The sequence below is a fragment of the Aspergillus clavatus genome, genomic scaffold (assembly GCF_000002715.2).
Source record: "Aspergillus clavatus NRRL 1 1099423829802 genomic scaffold, whole genome shotgun sequence".
NCBI classification, from domain to species: Eukaryota; Fungi; Ascomycota; class Eurotiomycetes; order Eurotiales; family Aspergillaceae; genus Aspergillus; species Aspergillus clavatus.
In genome coordinates, this window is record NW_001517097.1 from 1526807 (window position 1) to 1549862 (window position 23056).

A 23056-nucleotide genomic window follows, 5' to 3' on the forward strand; every position below is an offset into this window, starting at 1 on the left:
GACTTACTCGTCCGTGGCACCGGATGCGGACTGAGGGACTATGGAGCATGTTTTGGCCTGAAGTTTCGAACAGAGTATTTACCCTTCTTGTTTCTGTATTATAGCGGCCGAGACAAGGTTCCTCCTATTGATTTTTGTCTTGGTTTGACCAAGGCAGGCTGTGCTGGGCCAAATCCCTGGGCATCGATCAAAGTCACCTCATTCTGAACCCACATGCCTTGAGAGCAGGCAGGCTCCAGGTAGTCAGAAGTTTCCCATTGAACAGTTGTAGTAAAATGGGGGAGTTTGAGTGATGGTTTATCAATCTTTCCCAAAAGGTGGCTGTGTCTGATTCTTGATCCGTGATTGGCTCAATATAGAGAGGTTGAACGATCCCCAACGATAAAATGACGAGGGCCCCTCTTTCATTGCACTGTTCATATCTAAATTCATGACCTTCATACTACTATCCATACCTTTCTGCTAACCTGAGACGCGTGTCGGCCCAACCATGCTGACGCCAGGTGGAAACCGCCAGGACGGGCTATTGAGCCCTCAGGCAGTCGGTCCACATGGAGAGGTATACAGTCCGGCATTCCAGCCTCGTGGTGAAGACACACATGCTGACACACTGACAGCGATCGCGTTCTTCCTCTCTACATTCAGAGCAACCTTCGCTATCGCTGGATATCCCCCTATCAGTGGATGCAAACCGGCTGAGGGTGCAACATGAAGTCCCTCGAACCCCGAGCTCGATCGATGGGGACACCTTACGTCCGCGATCTGAGTCCTTCGCCTCAGCTTCAGATACGATCACAAGATCCCGTGCCGGGTCGGATGTGACCATGCTGGTGTCGAGGGAAGCCTACGATGATGTACCTCTCTCTGGTGCCCTGACCCCGGATCCTCGAAATGAGCAAGATTTCCTTGTCAAAAACAACAAATTTGCCTTCTCGCCGGGCCAGCTGAACAAGATGCTGAACCCCAAGTCCCTGGCCGCTTTCCAGGCGCTAGGAGGCCTGCGTGGGTTAGAAAGGGGTCTGCGGACGAATTTGACGTCTGGTCTTTCGGAGGACGAGACGCTCTTAGATGGCTCGATCGATTTCCAGCAAGCGATTCCCTCCGACAAGGGACTTTCCCATACACAGGATGCAACGACAGCAGCAAATGGTGGGTCGAGATTTGAAGATCGCATACGCATCTTCAGCCAAAATAGGCTACCTGCTCGAAAGTCTACTGGGTTTCTGAAGCTACTCTGGCAGGCTTACAACGACAAAATTATCATTCTGCTCACAATCGCCGCTATCGTCTCTCTGTCTCTAGGCATCTACGAGACTGTCGATGCTGGACATGGAGTGGACTGGATTGAGGGTGTCGCTATCTGTGTGGCCATTTTGATTGTGACGGTCGTGACCGCCGCAAATGACTGGCAAAAGGAGCGCCAGTTTGCCAAGCTGAACAAGAGGGTAGGTGATCCAGTCTGATATCCATGAATAATATCCTAATCCGCTTACAGAATAACGACCGGGAAGTCAAAGCTGTCCGCTCTGGAAAAGTGGCTATGATCTCCATCTTCGATATCACGGTCGGTGATGTCCTCCATCTGGAACCAGGAGATTCCGTCCCAGCAGATGGCATTCTCATCTCTGGCCATGGTATCAAATGCGACGAGTCTTCCGCCACTGGAGAATCGGACCAGATGAAGAAGATCAATGGAGACGAAGTCTGGCAGCGCCTTGTAAACGGAAATGGCTCGAGGAAACTCGACCCCTTCATGATCTCAGGCAGTAAAGTCCTCGAGGGCGTGGGAACATACCTAGTGACCAGTGTCGGACCGTATTCGTCCTATGGACGCATCTTGCTTTCTCTGCAAGAGACGAATGACCCTACCCCTCTCCAGGTGAAGCTGGGAAAGCTTGCCAATTGGATCGGATGGCTTGGTTCCAGGTAAGCATCATCGCTTTCAGATACAAAATTCTTACTAATGATCATCAGCGCGGCAATCGTCTTATTCTTCGCCTTGTTCTTTAGATTTGTCGCTAATCTCTCGAACAACCCTGGCAGTCCTGCCGTCAAGGGCAAAGAATTCGTCGACATTCTGATCGTTGCGGTCACTGTGATCGTTGTGGCAATCCCTGGTTCGTACCTTATCCTGTCGCATGCACCTGCATCTAGCTAAGCACTCCCTCAGAGGGCCTTCCGTTGGCCGTGACACTTGCTCTCGCCTTCGCCACGACGCGGATGGTCAAGGAGAACAACCTTGTCCGTGTGCTTCGTGCTTGCGAGACCATGGGCAATGCAACCGTGATCTGCTCCGATAAGACGGGTACTCTGACTCAAAACAAGATGACTGTCGTCGCAGGTACCTTTGGTACCGGGCAACGTTTCAGTCAGGACAGAACGGAAGATGACGACGATTCGACAACCGTAGCCGAGCTCTTCAAACAATGCTCAACCACCATCCGCGACCTGATCATCAAGAGCATTGCGCTGAACTCCACCGCTTTCGAAGAAGAGAAAGATGGTGCCAAGGAATTCATTGGCAGCAAAACGGAGGTGGCACTACTACAGATGGCCAAGGACTTCCTTGGCATGGATGTGACTACGGAGCGTGCCTCTGCGGAGATCGTCCAGCTCATCCCGTTCGACTCTTCCCGCAAGTGCATGGGTGTCGTTTGCCGTGATCATACCGCTGGCTATCGTCTTCTTGTCAAGGGAGCCGCCGAGATTATGGTTTCCGCGTGCTCATCAAAGATCGTTGATCTGAGTTCGTCCACAGGTGGCGTCATGACAGAGTCCTTCTCCGAGAAAGACCGGATGAAGATGCTCGGTACCGTTGATTCATATGCAGAGAAGTCTCTTCGGACTATTGGCCTTGTGTACCGAGACTTCCCCAGCTGGCCACCAAAGGGTGCTCGATTAGCAGATGATGACTCGTCGGCTGCTCGTTTTGAAGATGTCTTCTGCGACATGACCTGGGTCGGTATTGTCGGAATCCAGGATCCTTTGAGACCTGAGGTGCCTGCTGCAATTCAGAAGTGCCATATGGCAGGTGTGCAGGTCAAGATGGTCACTGGTGATAACATTGCAACAGCCACGGCTATTGCATCGTCTTGCGGCATCAAAACCGAGGACGGCATTGTCATGGAGGGTCCCAAGTTCCGTCAGCTGTCCGACAGTGAGATGGACGAGGTCATTCCCCGCCTACAAGTCCTTGCCCGTTCTTCGCCTGAAGATAAACGGATCTTGGTCGCACGGCTCAAAAAGTTGGGCGAAACCGTTGCCGTCACTGGAGATGGCACCAACGATGGTCCAGCTCTGAAGACTGCCGACGTTGGTTTTTCGATGGGAATTGCTGGCACCGAAGTCGCCAAGGAGGCCAGCTCCATTATCCTCCTTGATGATAACTTCAAGTCTATCGTCACGGCAATTGCCTGGGGCAGAGCCGTCAATGATGCCGTCGCCAAATTCCTCCAGTTTCAGATCACCGTCAACATCACCGCCGTCGTCCTGACTTTTGTTTCCTCCCTTTACAGCAAAGACAACAGAAGTGTCTTGACAGCAGTCCAGCTGCTTTGGGTCAACCTGATCATGGACACCTTTGCGGCCCTGGCACTTGCGACTGATGCTCCCACAGAGAAGATCCTCGACCGCAAACCTGTCCCGAAGAGCGCATCGCTGTTCACCGTGATCATGTGGAAGATGATCATTGGACAAGCTATTTACCAGCTCGCCGTTACCTTCATGCTCTATTTTGTGGGTGACAAAATCCTTAGTGGCCATCTGGGCGACAATGCTCAACTGAAGCTTGACACCATCGTCTTCAACACTTTCGTGTGGATGCAGATCTTCAACGAATTTAACAACCGGAGGCTTGATAACAAGCTGAATATCTTCGAGGGAATGTTCCGAAACTACTGGTTTCTGGGCATCAACTGCATCATGATAGCAGGCCAGGTCATGATCATCTACGTCGGCGGTGCAGCCTTCGGTGTCACTCGCCTCGATGGTCTTCAGTGGGGTGTTTGTATCATCTGCGCCATTGCTTGTCTACCATGGGCCGTGGTATTGCGATTGACGCCCGACCGGCCAGTGGAGATCGCGATTGATGTCGTTGTCCGAGTCGTTTTGGTTATCCTGCGGCCCGTTGGCAAACTTTTCAGCGTCATCAAGAGAATGGTTTCTTCGATGGTCCGACCTGCGAAACGTTTCAGCCGGCGTATCTTTCGCCGGAACGGAAAGCAAGACGACTCCAATCCGGACGAGGATGAATCTCCCTGGACCGATCTAGAGCAACAGCATACGTCCAAGGCACCACCAACACCAGTCGTGGTGCCTCCAATCACTATTACGACCTCTTAATGATTTTATTATACGAACTTCGGCCGCTCCCCGGTTTGTTTCTGGGATACGGCCTCGCACCATATACGTGAACAACGACATGATTCTATTTATCAGCATACACTTTGTACATATGGGAGGATTACTGTTGTTTCCTGTCTCCATACTGCATCGTCTGTTCTTAAGACAGATGACCGGCGTTGTTGGCTGTTTGTTATTTTGAGCGATTTGTGACTTTATAGAAGGCCTGTATGAGAGTAAAAGAGCAAAATGAGTGCAAGGTTGCAGCTCTGTACTTATTCAACCAAGATTTTCAAGATGTTGTTTATGAGTAAGTAGTAGTGTAGTAGTAACAGAGGAAGTTAAAGACAATCATAAGGGGCTGATTCCTGCCTTAGGCTCCAAGGCCGATTCTCCGCACCGCCGCATCATCTCCCATCGTTGACAGGCGTCAACTTCATCTTGCCTGCTAGTTCCCTCTGTGTCGCTCAATTCCTCCTTTGTCTTTGATTCACGCATATTCCAATCTAATTACACGGTCTGTTTTCGACTTCATTCTAGGGAGGCGCATCCATATCTCTCCTGTATCCCATTCTTCGCATCACGTCACTCTCAAGCTTCTCCCCGCTTCCCTCCCGTGGGCGCTGGACTGGGTATTTATCCCACCCGACACTTTACAGATCTCGCAAATAATGACATACTTTGCGCTAGCACATAGTCCCTGACTATTCAATCTATCTCCCGATTGCTAGAAGCTGATCAATAGCTCCCCGGAGGTCCTCTCCTTGTTGAATTCACCAACCACTACCCCGTGTCCACAACGACCGCACCACCGCACACCATGGCCCAACTCAATTACCGCACAATCAACATCGATGTCCTCGATCCGGAGTCATCCGTGAGCTTCCCCATGGACACCCTCCTCCCCTCCACCCTGCCCCCACCCGAGACATCCTCCGACGCCGCCAACGTCGCAACCCAAGTTCGCCAGCTGCTCCGCGGAGGCGACCCCGAAGGCGCCCTGCGGCATGTGCTCGACACCGCGCCGCTGGGCGGAGACGATCGCGCCAAGGAGGTGCACATGGCTACCGTTGTGGATGTGCTGCAGGGGATCCGGCAGGGGGAGATGACCCGCGTGTTGGAGGGGGTGTGCGGCGGGGCCGGCGGGTCGGAGAGAGCGGACTGCCTGATGAAGTATCTGTACGTTAATGGCTGCGGTTCTATCGTGCGGGACGATTTGAGGGGGGGGGAGTTGCTGACGGGTCACAGGTACAAGGGGATGGCTGCTCCAGGCCCCGGTAGCGGCGTGCAGTCGCCCCATAAGTCGATGTCGCCGCAGAGCACTGGATTCTCGCAGATCCAGGCGCGTAATCTCGGCGAGGGAGGTGGCGGTCAGCAGATGAGTGTGCTTCTGAGCTGGCATGAGAAATTGGTTGAGATTGCGGGTACCGGGTCGATTGTTCGAGTCATGACGGATCGGAGAACGGTCTAGTGTGGTGTGGGACTGGGGAGGACGTTCGGATTGACTTGGAGGAGCCATAGTGGTTCCCTATCTCTTCTAGGGATTGCAGCGAACTAGGGGCTCCGAGCTGGGCGTTCAGCTTACTTTACATTGCGCTGTGCGAATATCCATTTTAGATTTTACGCAACCTTCATATCATACATATTGCTTGATAAATGATCTTCCAGGCAGAAGGGCATCTTATGGTCTCTCGAATGATCCACCCCCAAGGATGTCTTTCAGATTGATCTCTCCACTGCCTCTCTGCAATGGCTGAGCCTGCCCCTCGCCTTCCTTCCACCCAATCATATAGATCAACCGGAACGTAGCCGGGATCCCTCTCGACCCTTCCTCCTTGTGCAGTTCCCGATATATCGCCTCGTTCGCTAAGAGCACATCGCGAGAGATGGGTCCCAGCTCCCGATGCAAGATGGCATTGCTTTCGCCCATCGCCTGCAAGTCCTGCATAAGCGCAAACGTATCCGGGAACTCCACAACGATATCCTCCACGTCCACCGTGAGCATCTTGAACCCGGCCTTGTTCAGTAGCCCGCCGACATCCCGCACGTCCGCCAGCGGCGACACATGCGGACTGACGCCGCCCCGCCGCTCAAGGTCCGCCAGCTGCAGCGACGTGCGCAGCTCAAACAGCGTGTCGCCGCCGAACATGGCCGCGATGAACGGGCAGTCTGGTTTCAGGATCGTGTTCACCTGTGCCAGCAGAGATGGGAGATCGTTGACCCAGTGCATCGAGAGGGAGGAGAGCACGGCGTCGAAGGTGTTAGGCTCGAAGGGCAGACTCTCGAGATTCGGGACGACCTGCCGCTCCACATTCATTCCGCTGGTGACGGGCTCATCGGCGTCCCGGTAGAGGAGCGCTTCCGAGGTGTCGATGCAGGTCAGTTGCGAGATTTTGTCTGCTAGCGGTGGAGATGTTGGTGTGCTGGGGTCGGGGTTGGGCGTTGTCAGAGCACGGGCGATGTTGCAGCTGTTCGCGCCTAGATCGAGGACTTTGGGGAAATCCCGCTTGATATCCTGTTCGTAACTGAAGGTTAGCTACAGATGAGAGGGGAGTAAGCGGAGAAGAAGAGCTTGCCAGTAACCGTTCACACAACCGCATGGCCACCTCATCTTTGATGTAGTCTGTCTTTCGGCTTTCTTCCACATTGCGAGCTGCGCGATCTTTCTGGAGATGTTTCACTTTGCGGTTGAACACCTCAAAGACTGGGTTTCCTGGAGTTTGGCTGGCGAAGGTCCTCGATGCAATGTATGAGGGCTGGGCCAGTGCCACTCGACGGGACAGATGGCGGAGTGACATGATGGGTTGAGAATGGTTAGAGATTGATTAGAGCTCTAGAGCATTCTTTGGCCTTGAAAGTAGCTTCACAAACCGCAATTAGGCCAAGAGAGAGTCAGGACGAGCAGATGTGCAATGCAGAGCTCATCCACAGGTGACGTCGATTGGATTTTCCATCCCGCGGAGTCTCCGCAATTTCGCGTTGGCGATAAAAACATCACCATCTCCACGAGACCCTTCAGCGACCATTGTGTTGACTGAAGAAATCTGGATCTGAGGATTCTCACAGGTTTTGGTATCACTGACTGGAAGGAATCATTGAAAGAGGCTCGTCTACCGAGAGCGTTGTCAATCAACCGTGAGTGCGTCCCTGGACTCTTCGTTGTTTGCCCAACACTGACAGATAATTGTCGCCTAGACTCGGGTCGGCATACAACGAAGGTGTTTCTTGAATGATGTTATGATATTATTTCCTGTATAGGATAGCCTCAGGGTAAACGACATCCTCTCGAGCGCCCCGATACACACAAACACACACACACACCCCTGCTATCCTAAACATGTCGCGTCCTTTCCCCTATACCTACATCTCGTGCCCGTGTGCGGATACGCCCATCCCTGATCCGTCCAGAAAAAGGAGATCGCGCGAATCACCGCAGAAGGGCAAGGCAGAGCAAACAGCTCCATTAAGAGCTGAGGATAGCGACGACGAGGAACAGACATTCGATCCCCGATCCCCACGCTCCAACTTCTCCCTGTACCCCCCGGAACAGCTACTCTACTGTGAAGATTGCCATCAGATCAAATGCCCACGATGCATTACGGAAGAGACTGTATGTTGGTATTGCCCCAATTGCCTGTTCGAAACACCGAGCAGCATGGTTCGGAGCGAGAATAATCGGTGAGCGGACTTTGGCCCCGCGTTTGACCTTTTGTTAGTCGAAGATCCCCTGCTAAAGAGCTCTTCTGCTATTAGATGTGCTAGGAATTGCTTCAATTGCCCTGCATGCACTGCGCCCCTTGCGGTCACCACTCTCGAGAATGTCACAGGAGGTGAAAGCCAGCAGGGGCCCTGGGTGCTGTCCTGTGCATACTGCATGTGGACAACCTTGGATATCGGCATCAAATTCGATAAACCTACGAACATCCGTACCCAGCTTTCAAAAATGACGGACCCTTCTTCCAGGGGGAGACAAATGTCCAAAACCGTGGGCGAGCTCAAGTCCCCGCTGTCCATATACTCCTCGGTCGATGACCAATTCCCGACACCTGAGGAGAGCCGAGACGGTCAATCTACGACATCTAACGAGCAGCCCGCGGCTCCTCTGAATTTCGATGCGAGATTTTCTGCACTCAAGGCATTCTACAAAGATCAGATAGCCGCAACGTCCACATCACCCGCAGACCCCTTTGGGGCCGATTTCGGACCCGGGTTCGCCTCCCCTGGTGCTCTGAACCGTATCATGTCGCTTTATGCAGCGTCGTCAAGACTGAATAATCTTTATGGAGCCAACAAGAAACCTAAGTCGAAGCCTCCAGTCATGAGAGAAGCTCTGACCACCAGCGAGGGCCTCAAGGTGCCCGCTCCTGATACAGAAGAAACCATCATCGAGCGGATGGCCTCAGAAGATTGTGGCTGGGACGGCGTCGCGTCGATTGAGCAACGCATGTTCCAGTCCCCCGATGCTCGATTTGTGGAGGACCTTCTGCCTCTGCCAGTGCTACTCCGCACTAAACGCTCAAAGCGCTGCAAATCATGCAAGCATATCCTCGTCAAGCCCGAATTCAAGCCGCAGTCGACCCGATTCCGGATCCGACTTATCGCCCTCAGCTACATACCTCTTCCGACGCTCAAGCCCCTTCCTCTAGGACCAGCGACAGGCCTTCCATCAACCTCATCCACAACCTCACTTGGAGGCCCCAACCTCGACGCCCTCTCCCCACTGAAGCCAATACAGCTCCTTCTCACGCTCAAAAACCACATGTTCGACCCCGTCCGGGTGACGCTTGCCACGCCGTCGGTAACACCAGGCCGAGTCGCCACCAAAGTCACCATCCTCTGCCCGCAATTCGACATCGGAGCCAACAGCGATGTCTGGGACGAAGCCCTGCAGGGCACGGCGGCGGGAGACCAGCGCTCGTCTCGCTCCGGGGGATTCAACCTCGGATCCGAGAAAGTCGCCGAGGCAGGCAAGGTCTGGGACAAGGGACGGAACTGGACGACCGTCGTGCTGGAGGTTGTGCCAGGGACGTTACCAGGGGGTACCACGGGAGCCAGAAAACAGCGAGCCCACGATGTCGACAGCGACGACAGTGATGATCAGAACAGCGACAGTGATAACGACGAGAATAATGGCAAGCCCGCTACGAAACTGGATTGGAGCGGGAAAGCCTCGGATCCCAGGAACCAGCTGCAGCCAGACGAGGACGTCCTCGAGATCCCCGTGTTTGTGCGCATGGAATGGGACTCGGAGAACCAGATGGAGCAGTCCGTGAGCAAGTCGCAGGGCTCTGACACTGTCAAGCGGGAGTTGGCATATTGGATGGTGTTGGGGGTGGGGAGGATTACTGGCGATTTTGCGCCGTAGTTGTGTGTGGCCGCGCTCGCAGGTCGGGGCCGTACCAGTTTGCTGCTTTCATATAGATACCATGTTTTGCTCATGTGCTTGATTGTTGTTTTCTACTGTATATTCGGGACTTGAGCTAGGTTATCCCGAAGTAAATAGACTACATCCCAGTGTCCTAAGGAATTGAGGGGATATATGAAAGATATCGCGAAGGTAATCTGATACGATTTCTGTCTTGTACGGGGCCACGGGCGAGAAGAATGAAGAAAAAAAAAGGAAGAGTATTTTTTGACCACGCCGGAAAGATAAAAAAAAGCCCGGAACCAGTAGATCATGATTTTTTTTATTATCACATCGCAACCTTTCATTTCCGGAACCTTGATACCCGAGAACCAGACCAAGCTACCCCATCGCAGAGGGATCATGATCAAGGCAGATTTCGTGTGGGAAGAAAAAAAAAGTAGAACACGAAGCACCGTTCTCATTCCTTGCTTTCTCTCACTCTTCTCTCTCTCATGAACCCGCCCCCAACACGAATCCTACCAGACCCCTCTGCAAAGCACTCGCTTATTTACCTAAACCAAACCACATGATCATGAAGAAGAGGTTTTGACACAGGAAAATAAAATCTAGTACTCAGCAGCGCTGCTCTGGGGGAACTCGAAGACAACGGAGCGGCCGGTTAAACGGCGGTAGACCTCGCCGTAGGCATCGAGTCTGTGGTCAACACCGCCACGCTCCTTCTCGTCAAGGACGACCTTGAGGGTCTTGGAGCCGTCCTCCTTGGTGCGGGTGCGCTTGCCGACGATCTCGACGGGGTAGACGAGGTCGGTGAGGATGGCGTCGTGAACGGCAGTCAGGGTGCGGGAGCGAGGACGCTTCTGCTTCTGGTTGGTGCGGGAGTTGACAGAGCGCTTGGGGCGGGGCAGGATGCGGCGCTGAGCAACGAAGAGGACGTGGCGGTCGGAGAACTTCTTCTCGAGCTCACGGGTCAGGCTGGAATGCATTGTCAGTTTCGGCTGGTTCATCCCGCAGGAGGGAAGGTATCTGCATTCGTCGAATGCTGCGGAGTGGGTTTTCAATCGTACCGCTGCTGGATCTTGTGGAAGCCCTGGAGGAGAGGGACGGGGACGAAGATGATAACGGCCTTCTTGCCGTGGCCGACCTCAACCTGTCAAAGAGTCCATACATGTCAGATAACCCGGCATAGTTTAAGCATGAAGTCAATCGCGATCAAAAATAAAAAATAAAAATATCCAGTGTCGAGTGCCCGGTACACCAGTATCCTTATTCCCAACTCTTCCAGTTCCAGTTTCCTCTTCTTTTTCTCAGATAGGCAGGGGATCTCATTCGCGCATCCAAGGATGATTTGATTTGATTTCCCGCACAGAAAAATCACCACCAAACATGTAGATATACCACTCATCTCCAGGCCCGGCAGTTTCACTCTTCGCTTCGAGAAATATATGATTTGCGGTGCAATTGACACGGCACAGAACGCGATTTGGAACACAAAGCAATCAGGCGAGTCTTACCTCACGGGCAGAGACGAACTGCAGGGGCCTGAGGGTGGCCTTCAGGTCCTGTGTGTTGCTCTCCAAGTCGAAGAGAGCGCCGGCGATCGCAGTCTCCAGCTCGGAGGGGTTCTGCCTCGATGGCGAGTTGTGGGCGATCTTGTTGATGGCAGCCATGATTGCAGACGAGCGACGGGTAGCTGGCTGTGCTGCTGGTGCTGCTGGTTCCTTGTCGCGAGGGGAGTTGGTCGTCGAGGGGGAAAATAATCGAGGTTGAACGGAGTTCCTACCCTACAATTTGCGCTTGGTCGTGCGGGTGTGGGATCGGAGTCTCGGCGCCTCGCTTAGCGGTGTTGTCTCTAGCCGTTGTGGGATTAGCGCCTCTGCCCTCTTAGGGGAACGCGTATCCCGTGACTTTGTTCGCCCTTGGCGCCTGAGGCATCATTATCATCATCCAACGTCAAAAGACAATCTACTACTGGTAGCAAGTAGGAAATGCCTTGGACGTAGGCCTAATCATGATGGACAGTACGCTGCTAAAAACCCCAGAGAAAAATATCAAATATGCGCATTCAATAACACAGCAGCACGAAGTACTCCATACAAGATTCCTAACTCAAGGCAAGAGACTGGTTCGCACGCTAGGAATCACAATGAACGTCGTGGATCGCAAGACCAACACAGGACTAACAAACAAAGCTGAAAAATAGGGAAGCAATCACTAAGTAATACAGGAAAATAGACGCCCTGAACTAGAAGAACAAGTGCATGCTTTGGAAGTATGCCGATCATGCGGAAGGCTGAGTTGCGTTCTAAACAAGAATAAGGTATTGACGTAAAAGAAGAAACTACAGAGCGGGTAAGCATATCCGGGCCGATCAACAGGCGCAGCCCTCCTTGGCCGTAGCAGTTGCTCGATCCCCAAGATTGACCCGCGTCTCGTCGGCCGGACGGCCAGCTCCCAGAGCAGTCTGGCCTGTCCCCGCGCCGGCTCCGCGTCCGCTCTTCAGGCTGCTCTCCGGGATCGCGTTGGCGATTGCAGTGAAGACTTCAGCGACATTCGTGCCGGTCTTTGCACTGGTCTCGAAAAACAGCAGGCTTTCCTCCTCTGCATAAGCGCTCGCCTCCCGTGTTGAGACCTTGCGGGCATCTCCAGGGGTAGTCTCCTGCTCCTCATGGTTGTCCCCGGCGGTCTCCTCGCCCTCAGCACCAGAAGGCTCCTGTTCAACCTCAGCCTGCGGTTGCTCCGTAGCCTCCCCGCCGTCGTTCGTCAAGTCCAGCTTGTTACCCACGAGGGCAATCACGATCCCGGGACTTGCCTGGCGTTGGAGCTCGGCAACCCAGTGCTTGGCCTTTGTGAGGGAGGATGGTTTTGTAACATCGTAGACTACCAGCGCCGCCTGGGCGTTACGGTAGTACATGGGAGCCAGAGAGGCAAAACGTTCCTGGCCGGCAGTATCCCAGATTTCGAACTTGATTGTGCGGGTAGGCAGGGAACATTTCTGGGTAAGAAATGCAGCTGATGCCGCAGAATCATGACATTAGTGATGAGCGTGGAGAGATTTGCCAAAACGAACACATTCAGGTCCACTTGCTTACCTCCAATGGTGGGCTCTTTGTTCTCCTGGAAGTCATTGTTGACAAATCGTAAAACGAGTGATGACTGTTGACCCCGGCCGGTTGAGCACACAGTCAGTCCTCTGGGTTACCCGTGTACAACAGAGAGAGGGGGCATGAAGGATGGGAAGGACAGAATCCCACGCCATACCTTTCCAACAGCTGCCTCGCCGAGCAGGACGAGCTTGACGCTGCTGCTCGGCTTGGGGGTATTTGCGCTCGTTGAGTCAGACATGGTTTGTAGAGCCCAACGATTGGGCTATTAGGTCTTCTTGCAGGAGTGCTTTTTTTTCGCACACGGATTCTGGTTCTCGAACGCTGAACGATCGATGAAATCAGCTCGCAACGGGCGGCTATGGTCGGCAATACTGGGGAGTAAGATGGTAATTAATCAGAGCTGCCTGAAGCACATAAGCCGAGTCGCAGGGGATCCAATCCTGGCAGTGTGTGCTTTGATGATAAGGATGCAATGTGGTGAGCAAACTGAAAAGGCGGTGGGACAAATATACAATTGCCAGAGTCGTCCAGGAACTAGCAGTTGGCCGGCAGATTGGTGGATAACCTCCAAATGTATGTACCCAGAGAGGCGGAGAGACATCCATCGTCAGCGATGATGGAGTTGAGGCACTCCAGGGTCCAAACTGGGTTTAGCGGCAGTCATCCAGCGGCTCGAGCAGTCACGGGATATCTCTGCCTCAGGTCCTTTGCATACACCTCAGGCACCCCTACCTAACATTAGGTAAGTATGGCCTGGCCGGATGTTTCTTCTTGGGTATCCGGCTCATTGGTGTCTGTGGGTAACGTCTACCTATTCATGGAGATGCCGTCAAGGAGAGTCAACAGTTTCTATTGCAATTGGCTAGAAGCTAAACGGTCATGCCAAGTACTCACCTCCTACCCAATCTTAGATACCCAGGTACCTACACAGTCACGAAGTAGAAAGTACCTACTTCTCCAACTACCGGACAAGGTCAGGCTACCAGCCTACCTACCTAGCCCAGGAGTGACGTGCCATAGCTCACCAATAACACCTGAAAGCATTGCCAGATAGCAAATACCCCGTGGTATAGCGCCCAGTCATCTCCAGAATGCCAACGTTGCACAGCATGATTCGTCCAGAGATGCTGGTAGCTGCCCAAGACACAGAAGCACATGCACGACGAATACCTTGACTTTCGACTAGGGTCCAATGATCCACTCACAATCTAAGATAATGCATGGAGGACATCAGTCAGGCAAATCAGACTGCAGATAGGTCTGCATGCTGCCGTCAAACAGCTTGTAGATACTCAGGGACGAATCAATCAACTTTCAGAGTACGGTAAATTGTCAAAGCTCGAAACAATCAAGTTTATCCTGAGACTTCCACGCAGAATACACTGGATTCCAAAGACACACAAGGCACACTTGCTTCTATTCCCAAAAAAAGGTGCTGTCCATATTGTACATGAGCAAAGACAAATTCACAGAGCCCCACAATGATGCTAAATCCAATTTGAGTGAAAGCAAAAAGACAAAAGCGAGACAAAAGAAAACAAAAAGAGAAAAAGAAATGTGACCGCGAGGTCGTCAGATCTAGTCTTGGTATCAATCCATGTATCCCATGTAATATCCTTCCCGTCTATGCCAAACGCCTGAAACAAATGGAACCGCGAAAAGAAAAGGGACAAAAAAAAACACACAAAGCACTTTTAATGGTACAGATCATGGACCTGAAATTGTTCGTGTCGGCCAGATTAAAAGTTGTAGATAGATCGAAATGATTTGGCGGAGAAACAGAAGTTCAACGGTTTCTAATGTCGAAAAGAACGCCAACGCTGGATTCGAGCAAAGTCGAAGGGTATTGGAGAGAATAAAAAAAAGGATGCGAGAGCTGAAGAACGGAGGTAGTCGGCAAAGGAGAAATGTATCAAGAGGTAGTGTTACAAGGTCTAGGTAGGAGTCTGTCAGTGATGAAACAGCAGCAAGAGTGCCACGCGGGACAACTTACCCAAGATCAACCAACATTGTAGCAGACACGTGAACCCAAAACTGCCATTGGCGCCAGGGGGGCAGCGGAATTGGAACCACAAGAAGCTTCTTGTCCTCTGGAAGGTAGAAGCAACCGTATCATGTGGTAACAAGCGCGCTTTTTGACGTCTCAACGGGTGGATGGTGGCGGTGGAGGGGCACCAGGCTTCTTCACTCCTGTAGTATCATATGCGCCTCTCCCCATGTTGAAGGCTGACAGATCCCGGAGAATCATTGTGGATTCTGCGCAAAGAGCCATGGTCAGACGTAATGTCACTGGTTGTTGATAGAAGGCACGTAAGGTGAACGAATTCCAGGCAGGATTTGGGAGAAAGGAGAACTCACGGGATGATTAAATATAAAATAAGAGGATTCAGTCGAAGGATAAATATATCCCTCAAGGATTGATAATTATGTGCGTCTATAGCAAATATCGCGATGTATCGAACAGATTGCTCAGCAAGAAGAGGCGGTGATGGTAATGACGATACAGCTGCAGATGAGATTGGAAAAACAATCTCTTATTAAGATATCCCCGACTCTAGACTCGGGAGCTTGGGAATAGGTAGCTTGTTGATGCAGCGGCGAAAAGCAGCGCTGTAGGGCAGGAATGCGACGCTGACGATCCGAGAAATTGGACCGTAAGAATGAGGCAAAGGTGGAGCCCAAATTCGAATCGACAGGTCGAATTGGATATTATTCCTTTTTGTTATGAATTTCTCCCTCTCTTCTGGGTGCTCCTTGCGATGGAGATGCTGAGGTGTTCGGTATGGACTGTCGAAAAGGACGGTGGCTTGTTTTTATTGGTATTTTTCTTCTCTTCTGCCTTCTTCTCTTTTGTTCTTTGCTTCTTCCCTCCCCTTTCTAATGTCCGAAGGTCTGCAGCAGGCGTATGAAATCAGGTGTCGATTACTTCGAGCGCGATCTGATCAGAACCAGTCGCCGGCCAAACGGGACGGACTAATGCAACAGACGGCAAGGAGGTCGATCTTCGAAGAAAGACTGCAGGCCGTAGTGCCGCGGAAGCAGGGTCGTTTGATCCGGGTCAAGGAAAATGGAAAAGGCGATTGGACGTATCGCAAGGAAGGGTGAAATGCGCTTTGGTAAACGTCACCGAAAGGGGGATAGATGATAGGTAGGGTTGCGAGTGGTTAGGAAGTACAGAAGATGGAATGAGAGGGGGGACGACGTAGGGAGAAAGGCGACAGGAGAAAGAAGAGGAGGAGGAGGAGGACAGGGTGATTGAATGAGGAATGAATGAAGAATTTACTAGTAGGATGGATGAAGGGGGTTCCGTGATCTTGATATATACCTAGTAGGTACCTAGGTAGGTATGGATGGATCTTATCCAGTCGTACTTAATATGAGAGCCTGTTTATTTTTATTATTATAATAGATTTTTTTTTTTTGTTGTTGTTGTTGTCTCCTCTGAAATCCGGTGGTAAAACAGTAAATAATAATAATAATAATAAAGATGATGATGATAATTATTATTATTATTATTATATTTTGATTTTAATTATTGAAAAATAAAATGAACAATGTATAAAATAAAAATTAAAAAAAGGGAAAAAAGGAAATAAGACTAGATCCAGAAAAGAAAAACAGAAGAAACGGAAAAAGGTTCAGGAAGGAGGCATGTAAGTAAGTGCTACTAACTATTAATACATACTACTACTACTAAGACTATACGGTACATAGAGCTTCTCTGTCTAGCATGCGTCCACCATAGAGAACTGCTTTACTAGTAGTATAGTAGTTGTAGTCAACTCAAGTATTATCTATTAGGCGGCTGTCCCCGTTCCTTGTCCCGAAGGTCAGGTACGCGACGCTGTGGATGTGCGAATCCCCCTTTCTTAGAGTTAGGGGCTTTCCATGCCCATCACCAACTCAGCAGCTCCCAAGTCCCAACGTTTTGACAAAACGGTACAGTACAGCTTGATCCTAACTTGGTAACTAGCTAGGTGCCTAAATAATTTGTTATTTGACCCTTTTTTTGCTCCCTGATATTATTCCGAACTATCATTATTTTTTGCCTTACTTCCACATTTTGAGTATCAGTACGGAGTACATATACTGTGTATGTAGTAAGTACTTTCCCGACACATCTCAGATCATTTGATCAGGTCATAATAATAATCTATTAAAGCTTGGGATTGTCTATTTATCAAGGTCTCGCCCACATGTCACTCACCCAACCTCCTTCTCTTTGTTGAAACCACTCGGCCAGTTTATCACCTGTCACTTCCCCCCCCCCCTTCCTCCGCCTATCGATGGATCTCTCAACTGAATCCTGTTTGGACCTCGCAAATAACCCAGAGACCACTAGCAAGGATGAACCCCTTCCTCCTGATTCAAAGATGGTGTGTAGACTGTAGTCAGCTCCGGATTATCCAGGTCGACTGAGCAACTGAGGGAGGTAGGCTCCTTTCCTGTACGGCGTCATGGAAACCAAAAAGAAAAGAAAGAAAAAAAAAAAAAAACCGAGCTCTCCACTCGCCCTACATACTCCGTAGAGCTGGATACTTACTCCGTAGAAGCAGGAACCGATTCTTCGGACACGACGGACAGGCTTCGCGCATATTGGGGTGGGCCAGGAACACACGGATGGATCCGAATTAACCCAAAGTTCTCCGCTTAGGCTCATCTCGATTCGCATCGATTCTGTCGCGTGGTTTTTTTTTTTTTCCCCTGTGAAAGCGGAACGGTTCAGGGGACGAAAATTAATTGGTACGACGGGATGATGAGTATCTGTACTCCGTACAGAGGATGACTAGGGTGCACCCTAAAAAGTGCAGAGCATTACTTACTTACTTACTTACTTGCGTATCTGTATGCTGGAGTAAAATACCTTCTTCGTACTCTCTAGAACAACACTTACAACCTAGACTTACTTCCTACAGGCTACTACCTAGAACAATCTTGTGATCCCCGGAAGCCCTAGGCATTAAGGCTATTTTCCAGCGTCTAACCATGTTCAGTATAATCGCTCCAAACGGTTCGTTTTGGTTGGAACCCATCTCTAACCCTCTACGAGTAGATAAATACATATCTACTTCATTTATTATTGACAGTTGACACTGTGTTTTTACAAAGATCCATACGAAGGGTACTTGTCCAGTGTACAGATGAGATATCGCCTAACCAAGCTTTCCTTGAGATGAGCTAGGCTACCCATGCATAAGATGGCTGGACTTGATACCAATCCCATCGTATTACAATGCTTCCAGAAGACACGGCCATTCAAAGTCGTCCATGAAATATCCGTCGAGTGGGTAACTGAACCAATCCAGAAGCTTCCCGTCTGGGAGTCTAACTACGTGCCTAGAGTGGCTAATCATCTAATGACTGGAGGTCGACCTACTGTGTAGTCTCGGGAGAGCTAACAGGACCCAGAGTCTGCTGCTTGACTACTATTGATTCAGTTTTCTTCCCCTAGTCTACGGAGTAGATATTTGCCTGGTCCACTTCCCCTGATTGACCTCTGTTAAGAACTCAAGACTTCAAAAGACTCATGAGAGGCGCGATCACCTACCCGGATCACTGAAGAACAGGTCACAGATGGGACTCTGTGACTAGCAATGGTTCTATCTCTTCATCTGTCAGATTTTTCAATATATTATTATGATTATTATGATTATCATTATTATCAAATCAAGAAAAGAAAAAGAAAAAGAAGAGAGAGAAAAGAACGACCATCCAATCGAGAGATGTCTCACAGCCTACAGGCCTTCGTTCGCTGACCATCTTTTTCCGCCGGGGGATCGGGTTGGTCGACAAAAAGGGGACAGTGGGGGGATCCACACTAGCAACGATCCCAACCCACTCTTACCCGCCCCAGTTACGTATCATTCTATGCAACTAGCATTCTTCTCGCGTTTTTCTAGTCCTTCTAGCGTGTCGCCCTATCTCCAGTATGACCAGTAACTTAGTGGGTACTGTTCCTCCCCGCGACCCTTGACCTGCGAGCGAAAGTCCTTTTTGAAAAGAAAAAAAAAAAAAAAAAAAAAAACCTCCATCTGGATGATCCGATCATCTGGCAGTCATCCTCCTGATCCCGATTGTACCACCATTCATAGTCCATCGTCTAATCAGACAGCCCTATTTGGGTAAGCTGCTGCTCCATACCTGAAACCACAGAGTTCGAGAGTGTTCTGACGACTGACTCTAACCCTCAACGGTTTCCCGCGAAACTCAGGAAAACCCAACGACTAGTCCCAGACCAAGCTTACCGGGGACAGGGATGGTCGATACGATATGTCGGCTATCCAATTCCAGCCAATGATCCATGCCACCTCTGTGACGCAGGATTTGGTGAAGAGGGAATTTTAATCTCTCCACCACATGGCCCTGCTTGGTCTGCCCACCCGGGCAGCGCCGAGCCTCGCCACTACTAACTAACTCACTAAGTATGGGGGCGCGGAGGAAATAACGCAGGGCCGCGGAAGAAGGATCGGATCCTTCCTTTTTCTGAGGTGTTTGGCCAGGTCTTCCAGCTGCCGCGCCTACAACTTACAAGCATATGGGGGTCATGGACAGTTGGACTACTCCGTAAACGAGATAGATGGATCATGGAACATTAACTGGAACAGATAATGATAGATCTGCGCTACTACAAGACAGGTGTGACTGTGAGCTGGTGAGGTGATACATACAGTAGAGTCAAAGTACCTTGTACCAGCCACAGGTCAGCCAGGTTCCATATTGATTGCTGCCTTTGGAGGTCTAGCCCAAGTAGTTAAGTACGGAGTAGTTCGCTCTGTCGCACCGCCGCACGCAGCTTACCATGAGCCCTAAGGATTCATACTCTGGTATTTGATATGTTCGACTGAGCTCAGGCTGTATGTTACCGCGTTTCTTCGGATGAACAGCCTGGATGGCGAGATCGGATCAGTGATTGAGTAAATGCATGATGACGGTGGTGATGGTTCTTCTGCTCTTCTGCTGCTACTGGCTTTTCGATGCACCCTGGTAGATAACTGGTACACAGTACACACCCTTCGATCGGGGATTAAAAAGGACAGATCTCACGATTCTTTTCCTTTTGTTTTTTTATTTTTTTTTGTACCTAGATATATCTTTAGATGAGTCATCCATATCCGATGACAGGTAGACCACGAGGTGAGGAGAATATCATGGAAGATGACATGTACCTCAAATAAGACCGACTTTAGACTAGTAGAACGTCAATATTAAGCTGCAAGTAGGACTGTTGAGCCATTCACAACCACAAAAATGTACTTTTGTCCTCTCGAGTTCTCCGATTTCAGACCAATCCCAGATGACAGGTAGAAGTGACAGGCCAGTACCTACATAGTAGGCCACTAAGCACTCCCCTTCCAGTATCCGTAGCTCCGTCCGTACGGAGTATTGCAAATTGGCCTGGAAGTATTCCGTGTTCCCGGAACATCCGATAAGCCTGCAGTCTGCTGCAAACTGCAAACTGCAAAGTGCATCATAGGCGTAGGACATCTTGGAGTTGGGGGTAGGGCGATCTACGGAATACGGTAGGCGACTTCAGAATTCCGGCGTTCCAGAAGTATTCTAGAAGTCCCGTCAGGATGGTACTGTGGTTCACTTGGGTTACGGAGACAGAGATCGTACCACGCGTCTTAATTTGCTGTTACTGTTAGTAGCCCATACGTAGTACTCCATATTCGGATACTTCATACTACTCTTAAATAATCAGTAAACTTGTGGGCGGAGAAAAAAAAGCATCTGATGGGTCGTCGTTTGACACCAAAAGTCAGATTGCATGGGTTCTCCTTTCAAGCCATTATTATTCCATCATCGTTCGCCTACGAATCTGGGAAGAAGACAAAACAGGGTAAGCGAGATTCTTCATCAAAAGATCGCTTATTTCAGGGCACAACACTCAGGAAACTCAATTCTTACTGCTCACTTAGCCGAGACAATCCAACAATTAACAATCCTGGAATTTTTTCAACCCCTATCAAATCTCACTCTGGATGGATAAGAAGTCAGGAAGCTGGCTCAGAAGAGGAACCATTGAGCCTGCTACGGTGCCACTTTTGTCGGCCGTCTTCCCCTTTTCCGCAGCCACTAATTTTAGCTTGCCCAGACAGAAAGTAAATCTTTTCAGGGAATTGAGTATGCACTATTGCAATAATGCGCAAATGGTTCTCAATTGACATTACATTATTGCTCTACTTTCAAAGGTGATCATCATTCTAAACGTCTCAAGTCGCTACTTGCTTGAATAGAAGTACTGTCTTTCTATTTGCCAAATGAGGCATTACGGCGGATATAGGCCATGAGGACCTTTATCTGAAATTCTGAATTGATTGATTGATCGATCCGTCAATCCATGATATAAACGCCACGGAGGGCAGGAGGACTCCGTACTCCGTACTCCGAGAAGGATGAGAGTATCCACGCCATGATTTGCAATCGTCTCCAAATCCGACAACAAAACAGCTCTTTCGTCTCCAATTCTCCAATCCCCATACTCGCGGCTCAAGGCATTAGTCTGTCCATTGGCAATCCTATTCGACGGGGCTGGTGATGACCATTTCCCGCAGGAATGTGAAACATTCTCGGGAGTAGTACCTAGTCGTACTGTAGTACACTTGTCAATCAGCCAACGGCAACCCGTCTGGACACTGAGTCAAGCAGCATGATTACTGGGCAATATTCCTCAATATCAATGAATCAAAACCACCTTCGGAAGATTAATGGCGATAACCGTCTGTCGTGAGACAAACAGGTTCGCAACTGAGCCTTCCCGAGCGGCTATTGCTCGAGACCTTGTGGGAATCCCTCCGCCCCAAGTATTTTGCTCAGAAGCAGGGGGAAATGTCTGTGTTATTTGATCTTCTCCAGCCAATGGGTCTTATCGTGGTTTTCACCGACAGAGATAGAGACATCTCTCAAACATGCTACAGGGGCTCACGAACCGGGAATGGCTTCCTTCGGTCTTGAGCTTGGAATTGGAATGTCTTTTGTCCAGAATCCAGAATCCAGATCCCAGTCCCCCCAAGGTATCTCATTCTCATGGTTCATACGATATCTTTGCCGTGGCAGCATAAGTACGTAAATACGGAGGGGGTATATTATTTGGATTCTGGAAAACTCCAAGGGAATCACTCACCTCTAGCCAGAATCAGATGCTCCATAGCTTGAGTGAACAGTGGCTCAGCACGCCACGATTGAGGTTCCCAGTAGTCGTCCCAAAAAGCCGGTAGATATATACTAAAGCAGATAACTACTAGCCATCCGCTATGGAGGCAGATAGTGTCATGATCCTCGCCCCCAGCAATTATCAGGATTAACTAATTTGCCACTTTGCGACATTCCTAATCCTGTAGTAGTACGATTACCTACAGGCTACAGTACCTACTACCTACCTACCTTTGTAGATCCTTTCTCGTATGGTTATACGTTGTATATGGCACCATACAGAGGGTACTACGTATCTTTGAAGCTGCCGAGTACACCAGCCACTTTGGTTAGTTAATCTGACAACCAGAGATAAATATCCGTATGAGCTGCTACAAAGGCAACAGAATCACGATTGCCGCCATGGGATGTGTTTGAGCAGGTAGATAGATAGATAATCCTGTAGATATCCTCTCAGATGATTCACCTCAATGCCGATTAAACCCATGAAACCTGTGTCGCGGAACATGCAAGGAAGCGAGCCTCTAGACTTCGATCGGCCTATCGCATTTCAATTGAGATTGATGATTGCATAGATGGTGCATACTCAATCTATCAAGGTAGATAAGATGCATGATGCATAATGCGCGGCAGTTATAGTGTTAGGGCTCGTACAAAGGTCCTGGAAGCTCAGGGAGAAGCAGCTCAAGCAGCAGCTTTGCAGTGCTAGTACAGTAGCTAATAATACGAATAATAATTGAAGGCCGAAGCAATCAAAGATGGATCTGAGGGCGAACCACTTGCCGACATAAACATCGTGCGTGAGACAGACTCTGAAAATTCGGATCCATTCGAATCACGAATAAAATACAAAGAAAGAAAAGAAGAAGAAAAACAAAGCATATTCCGGGCTATCGGTCGATAACTAATAATGGGCCTCACATGCAAGAAATCCAAGACTTCATTGATTCCATTTCCATCCACTAGAGCCGGGGAACCGCAGCCGACTGCCGAGTCTAAGTTGCGGGTGGGAAGTTCTAGAACAGGAACTGATCAGTCGGATTCATTTGGGGGCCACGATTGGTGATCTCGGATCTTGTCATATACTCAT

The 23056-nt window shown here is 50.0% G+C and overlaps 6 protein-coding genes across 6 annotated transcripts, besides 8 other annotated features; 3 read left to right on the forward strand and 3 right to left on the reverse strand.

Moving 5' to 3' along the window:
• Positions 1–490: 490 nt before the first annotated feature.
• pmcB (putative calcium-translocating P-type ATPase(PMCA-type)) lies at positions 491–4341 on the forward strand (the record flags this gene model as incomplete). Its single annotated transcript, XM_001271072.1, has 5 exons — positions 491–587; positions 646–1445; positions 1496–1926; positions 1975–2117; positions 2171–4341. The coding sequence occupies 5 exons, from the start codon at positions 491–493 to the stop codon at positions 4339–4341; spliced, it is 3642 nt and encodes a 1213-aa protein (XP_001271073.1).
• Positions 4342–5161: 820 nt separating this feature from the next.
• On the forward strand, positions 5162–5812 carry ACLA_038590 (actin-related protein 2/3 complex subunit 5 family protein; the record flags this gene model as incomplete). The annotated part of the gene is made up of 2 exons (XM_001271073.1): positions 5162–5520; positions 5590–5812. 2 exons carry the CDS (start codon positions 5162–5164, stop codon positions 5810–5812), a joined length of 582 nt encoding a protein of 193 aa, XP_001271074.1.
• Positions 5813–6022: 210 nt separating this feature from the next.
• On the reverse strand, positions 6023–7139 carry ACLA_038600 (uncharacterized protein; the record flags this gene model as incomplete). The annotated part of the gene is made up of 2 exons (XM_001271074.1): positions 6023–6866; positions 6925–7139. The coding sequence occupies 2 exons, from the start codon at positions 7137–7139 to the stop codon at positions 6023–6025; spliced, it is 1059 nt and encodes a 352-aa protein (XP_001271075.1).
• Positions 7140–7678: 539 nt separating this feature from the next.
• On the forward strand, positions 7679–9706 carry ACLA_038610 (putative dynactin Arp1 p62 subunit RO2; the record flags this gene model as incomplete). Its single annotated transcript, XM_001271075.1, has 2 exons — positions 7679–7951; positions 8078–9706. The coding sequence occupies 2 exons, from the start codon at positions 7679–7681 to the stop codon at positions 9704–9706; spliced, it is 1902 nt and encodes a 633-aa protein (XP_001271076.1).
• A 608-nt stretch (positions 9707–10314) lies between these two features.
• On the reverse strand, positions 10315–11376 carry ACLA_038620 (40S ribosomal protein eS7; the record flags this gene model as incomplete). Its single annotated transcript, XM_001271076.1, has 3 exons — positions 10315–10681; positions 10774–10856; positions 11221–11376. 3 exons carry the CDS (start codon positions 11374–11376, stop codon positions 10315–10317), a joined length of 606 nt encoding a protein of 201 aa, XP_001271077.1.
• A 701-nt stretch (positions 11377–12077) lies between these two features.
• Positions 12078–13051, reverse strand: ACLA_038630 (Rab family GTPase; the record flags this gene model as incomplete). The annotated part of the gene is made up of 3 exons (XM_001271077.1): positions 12078–12718; positions 12799–12862; positions 12968–13051. 3 exons carry the CDS (start codon positions 13049–13051, stop codon positions 12078–12080), a joined length of 789 nt encoding a protein of 262 aa, XP_001271078.1.
• A 2981-nt stretch (positions 13052–16032) lies between these two features.
• Positions 16033–16060: a microsatellite.
• A 218-nt stretch (positions 16061–16278) lies between these two features.
• Positions 16279–16314: a microsatellite.
• Positions 16313–16332: a microsatellite.
• A 947-nt stretch (positions 16333–17279) lies between these two features.
• Positions 17280–17309: a microsatellite.
• A 319-nt stretch (positions 17310–17628) lies between these two features.
• Positions 17629–17650: a microsatellite.
• Positions 17651–18443: 793 nt separating this feature from the next.
• Positions 18444–18476: a microsatellite.
• A 6-nt stretch (positions 18477–18482) lies between these two features.
• Positions 18483–18518: a microsatellite.
• A 292-nt stretch (positions 18519–18810) lies between these two features.
• Positions 18811–18838: a microsatellite.
• Positions 18839–23056: the final 4218 nt, after the last annotated feature.